The sequence below is a fragment of the Trichomycterus rosablanca genome, chromosome 15 (assembly GCF_030014385.1).
Source record: "Trichomycterus rosablanca isolate fTriRos1 chromosome 15, fTriRos1.hap1, whole genome shotgun sequence".
Taxonomy (NCBI): domain Eukaryota; kingdom Metazoa; phylum Chordata; class Actinopteri; order Siluriformes; family Trichomycteridae; genus Trichomycterus; species Trichomycterus rosablanca.
In genome coordinates this window covers 5,504,556-5,510,555 of record NC_086002.1, presented here as the reverse complement: position 1 = coordinate 5,510,555, position 6,000 = coordinate 5,504,556, and the positions used below count along the sequence as shown (strand labels likewise).

General features: G+C 41.8%; 1 protein-coding gene and 1 pseudogene across 1 annotated transcript in view; both read right to left on the bottom strand.

Annotated features, from left to right (window-relative positions):
- LOC134329716 (U1 spliceosomal RNA) lies at positions 1-140 on the bottom strand (annotated as a pseudogene).
- A 3,635-nt stretch (positions 141-3,775) lies between these two features.
- Positions 3,776-6,000, bottom strand: part of LOC134328322 (male-specific lethal 3 homolog) — a 39,368-nt gene continuing 37,143 nt past the window's right edge. The window contains exon 13 of the mRNA XM_063009422.1: positions 3,776-4,063. Coding sequence (XP_062865492.1) covers positions 4,000-4,063 — 64 coding nt within the window. The 3' untranslated portion in view covers positions 3,776-3,999. The remainder of the gene's footprint in view (positions 4,064-6,000) is intronic.

Below are 6,000 nucleotides of genomic sequence, written 5' to 3'. Positions count from 1 at the left end.
AGGGGAGAGCACCAATGCAGTCCACACTATCAGAGATTATGCAGTCGAGATTCCCACATTTGGGGAATTCACAGGAGTGCAATAACTGAGCCTCGTCCGGGTGAACTACCTTCATTGTCTCGCCCCTGCCAGGTTAGTATTGTAGTACTTAGTTTTATCGTGGGAGGCACGGGGCTCAGTGGGTAGCACCGTCGCCTCACAGCAAGAAGGTCCGAGGTCGGATTCCCAGGTAGAGCGGTCCAGGTCCTTTCTGTGTGGACTTTGCATGTTCTCCCCGTGTATGCGTAGGTTTCCTCCGGGAGCTCCGGTTTCTTTCCACAGTCCAAAGACGTGCAAGTGAGGTGAATTGGAGATACTAAACTGTCCATGACTGTGTTTGACATTAAAACTTGAACTGATGAATCTGGTGTAATGAGTAACTATGTGTCCTGTCATGAATGTAACCAAAGTGTGTAAAACATGATGTTAAATAAAAAAACACGATGTTCCTAATAAATAAACAGTTCTATGGTAGTAATGTTGCAGTAAGTGACTACACAGGAGAGTACACAAGTTTCAGATCTTTACCCAGCTACTGGGAAACGTCTCGTGTATTTGGTGGTAAATGCCCACATGCTTTGCAGTAGATAGTGATTAGGTTTAAAAACACTGGAGTATTGCTCTAAGTAACTAACCACAATATCATTAGTAGTAAATTATAAAGCTTAAAAGCTTTTAAATCAAATAAAAACAATTACAGTGCTTTTACAGTCATACAGTTACATACGTCCACCTAAGTTCTCATGTAACTGGCTTATTGGAAGAGTTAATACAGAAATATCACATTTCTGAGAACAGGTCTGAAGCACGGCTCAATTCCTTCAGTCCTAATAGGTTTATTCCCTATCTCGTTTACAAGCCGATACTAAAAGCCTCAGGTACGATTATGTATCCCTGATCTCCGGATAAGCACAGGTAAACAGTAAGTACTTGATGTAACTTGATGTAACTCCAAATAATCGACTGGTTCTTTGGACTGGATTTAACAATATTTAAATAAACAATGCTTTCATTTGTTCTAGCCTGGTGCAACACAGCAATCAATAGATTTGAAACGCCATTTAAGGTGACAGTGACATGTCATTTCGTTGATGAAATCCAAATATCGACCGGCTGATGAAGGATCTGAACAAGATGGCAGCGACACTCCTAATTTAGATCGTGTCGTAGCCGGGTTTTAAGAGAGCGTTATTGGCACAGCTTCCAAGGTGGAAAGGATTGCGTCGCATTGTTTTTCAATTGATCAGAGCGGCGCGGCAAAACAACACTGCAAATTGAGGCATCTGTCAGCGTGTACAGTCAATCTGGCAGTCAGCGCTGCTCTCCAGGAGTATTCAGCTGTTTGGTGATGTTGTGTGAGGAGCAGTGTGTATAAAACGACATTAAATAGGAACTGACTGCTACTGGGGGTTCTTTCTACTGTTATATATTGTTCTGGTGAACATCATTCTATTTTGTCTTACTTCTTGACTAAAATATTTAGACAGTATACACCGATCAGCCATAACATTAAAACCACCTCCTTGTTTCTACACACATTGTCCATTTTATCAGCCCCACTTACCATATAGAAGCACTTTGTAGTTCTACAATTACTGACTGTAGTCTATCTGTTTTTCTGCATGTTTTGTTAGCCCCCTTTCATGCTGTTCTTCAATGGTCAGGACTCCCACAGGACCACCACAGAACAGGTATTATTTGGGTGGTGGAGCATTCTCAGCACTGCAGTGACACTGACATGGTGGTGGTGTGTTAGTGTGTGTTGTGCTGGTATGAGCTGATCAGACACAGCAGCGCTGATAGAGTTTTTAACCACCTCACTGTCAGTGCTGGACTGAGAATAGTCCACCAACCAAAAATATCCAGCCAACAGCACCCCGTGGGCAGCGTCCTGTGACCACTGATGAAGGTTTAGAAGATGACCAACTCAAACAGCAGCAATAGATGAGCGATCGTCTCTGACTTTACATCTACAAGGTGGACCAACTAGGTAGGAGTGTCTAAAAGAGTGGACAGTGAGTGGACACGGTATTTAAAAAGTCCAGCAGCGCTGCTGTGTCTGATCCACTCATACCAGCACAACACACACTAACACACCACCACCATGTCAGTGTCACTGCAGTGCTGAGAATGATCCACCACCTAAATAATACCTGCTCTGTGGTGGTCCTGACCATTGAAGAACAGGGTGAAAGCAGGCTAAAAAAGTATGCAGAGAAACAGATGGACTACAGTCAGTAATTGTAGAACTACAAAGTGCTTTTATATAGTAAGTGGAGCTGATAAAGTGGACAGTGAGTGTAGAAACAATAATTGTTTTTGAGAAAATCATAGAGTAGCTTTCTATCATCTAGAAGCTACACATAGACCATCATGCACGGTGCCAAGCATTGGTTGGATTGGTGTGAACTCTAAGCGGAGGAAATCAATTTTTTAAAGTGACTAATCATGCGTCACCATCTGACAGTCTGACACCTGATCCTGGGTTTGGAGAACCAGGAGAGCTACTAACAAGAATGCACTTGCATATAGCAAAGATGGATTTATAGTCTGGAGCTTTTGGTTTTCACAGTTTCGGCCCTTTAGTTCTAGAAAATGGAACTTATGTGACACTGATGTTACTGGAATACATTTACTAGAGTTATGAAATAACTAAGATTAGGAAGAAAGGACATGGTTGACACTCCTGTCAATGTATTTACCCATAATTTCCTTCTTTCCTCCTTGGCGGATCTCCACATCCACCTCCGTCCTATTTCCTCCACAGCTCTTCACATTCTTGTTTTCATAAATAGCCGGGACAAACAGGGAGCCGCCGTGAACTCCAGCCCAACATTCTCAGAGTCCCTCCACCCCGCCCCGTGATCACTTATCATCCACTGTAGTTGAAGGCGTGGCCTGCACTCATAAACAATTATCTGCACACTAATTCTTCCATAATGACCTACAAATGAATCAAGTACATTAAGTGTAATATTCTTTCAATGCTGAAATAAACTGATTAGTTAACGTTTGCTCACTTCACTAATGTTGTGTGGCTAAGGATTGTCTAAAGTAAAATCCCTCCCAGAAATATAGAGGCTGTTAAAAAATCTTCCTTTAGTGGCCCGATTTATCCAAAGCTCTGAAAGACTGAAGTAAAGGGGGATTCTTTATACTTATTACAACTGACAACAAATTTCAAGGTTCCCATTAATCAAAGTACAGTTGAAAGCGGTGGGGAGGAAACGCGAGCCATACGGAGGAACCTTTCATAGCAGGATGACAAGCTTTGATCAGGGAGAACACTTTCTTTTGTAGTACTTCAATTTATCTTAGTGTTTCAGGGCTAATGGGTCTCTTGAGTGTGCACCTGCTTCAGTGGGCGCTTTATACTGTGCCTGCCGTCCACTTTATTGATGGTAGTAATGATGTAGTTTAGTTTATGAATGTTCACTGTTTTCATTTATTAACTATTTGAAAACATGAAAGCATTCATATAAAACATTCACTGATGAGTCAAAACATCGGCTAACTCTGTTAGCTTAACAGGCTAAAACTGCAGCGGTGGGTGGGGACAGCTGATGAAGTAATCACTGTCTAACTAGAGCGTCTCAATAACCGGCTTTTGAAAGTTCAATGTCGGTTAGAATCCTCTCTATTTAGGCAGCTGACCAGGTAGGCAGTGGGCAGCAAGGCAGCTCACTGTGTTTTGAGACAGACCATCAGTGATGCCAAGGAACATAAATGCTATGTCACCAGGTACAGATCACAGAAAGAACTACAGATCATTTTAATACTGGTAGTGATTGTCTGATTGATGGCGCCTGCACAGAGACGGGAAAAGAGTGCTGTCAGGGTGTGTCTCTCCGTACACAGTGCTGATCCGCATTCCGCATTGCACTCGTCAATGTGTAGGTGACAAAATGCATACGGCTGCAGCCCACGTGTCAGAGGGGGCGTGGGTTAGCTTCGTTCTCCTCAACCAGAGCGGGGATCGGCATTGGTGGAGAGGAAGCATGACGCAATCGGGCAATTGGACGCTCTAAAAGGGGAGAAAAAGTGAAAAAAAAGCATGTTTACATTACATTTACAATGTTGTAGCGTGTCAGACATATAAAATAATAATAAAAAATGAATGTTACTGTTTTCTGTTTTGGATTAATTATTTATGTAAACAAAATACACAAATATTTTTAATAATGAGTGTTCTTTGTACAATTATCACATTCGTTCTCTGAACATCTTTACATATTTAAACAAAACCTGTTAATGTAACTCAAATATGCCTAACTGTGTTGAATCGGAAATCGAATCGAATCGAATCGGAAATCGAATCGAATCGGGACCTTGTGAATCAAATCTAATCGATACAGGAAATTAGTGGCAATACCCAGCCCTAATATATATATATATATAAAGAGCCCATGCTAATCCCGTATTCACAGTCAAAGCAACCACCATGGACATGCAAGCATCAGAACTGGACATTACAGCAGTGGTAGGTCAACTGCAAGATCATGTGAACTGTCGGGCATGTGTGTATATGGCAAGAGATGCACCAGGATGCATTGGAGGACAATCCACCTCGCAGCTTACAGAAGTTACTTGCTGTTAATGTCCAGATACTAAAGGACGTCTTTAGATATCCTGTGGAGTTCAGGTCTCAGCAGGTCAGAGCTGTTTTGACAGCATGTTAGGAGGGTGGCCCTATTGTTCTGGTGCATCAGTATATATTTATTTATTAGTATTTTAACCTCATGGTTTACACTCTGGTTACACTCATGGCAGGACAGGTAGTTACCGGTTAGACAAGATTCATCAGTTCAAGGTTCATCAAGTCTTTAATGTCACACAGTCATGGACAATTTTGTATCTCCAATTCACCTCACTTGCACGAGTTTGGACTGTGGGAGTAAACTGGAGCTTCTGGAGGAAACCCACATGGACATGGGGAGAACATGCAAACTCCACACAGAAAGGACTCGGATTGCTCCAGTTAGGAATCGAAACCAGGATGTTTCTGCTGAGAGGCGACAGTGCTACCAACCGAGCCACCATGCCATCATACTGTCCCATCAGTATTATATAATATACGTATATAATTACGTATTTAACTGTATTATTATTAATATAGCATATGTATACATTGTGTTTACTTTATAAACAAGGGTGATTTTTCTCTCTCTTCAGGTCACAGTGGTGTGTCAGAGAGGAGCACATGAGGTTTGGTATTCTACTCGGCACAGTGAAGCACAAGGAACTTTCAAGGTTAAACAGTCACACTTGCACATGGACTGAATGGAAATTTAACCTCCTTGCACTGGACTTTTAAAATAAACTTGTCCAAAATGTGACTTTTGTGTATCATGACTTTTAACCAAAAATCTCACTTGGGGGAGGGGGGCAGAATTTTGTTCAGAGGCCATTAGCAATCTTATCAGGACAACAAAGAAAAAACACTGTGTTATTGCTAAGGACTTACAGGATGATCTGTAAGTCCTGAGCTGATCACTTATCAGCCAAAAACTTAATACATTTACATTTACAGCATTTAGCAGACACTTTCATCCAAAGCTACTTACAGGTGTCACAGTATACAATCTAAGCAATTGAGGGTTAAGGGCCCAACAGTTGCAACCTGGCAGAAGTGAGGCTTGAACCTGCAACCTTCTGATTACTAGTCCAGTACCTTAACCACTAGGCTACAACTGCCCTAGCCAGACTCCACAACACATGCCACTCTTGCCCAAGAGGTGCAGGAAGGGTCGCAATCTGGATAAGCCTTTGGTTCTATGGAGTTACAAATCAATACTGGAACTGTTTGGCCATATGGATCACTGTCCTCATGGTCAAGCATGGAGGCGGGTCAGTGATTACGATGGGATGTTTTTCTGCTGCCGGAATTTCACTTTCAATTTAGCCACTAATGCTACAAGTTCACATACATTTAAAATAATAAAAATAATGATGATCGAAAAT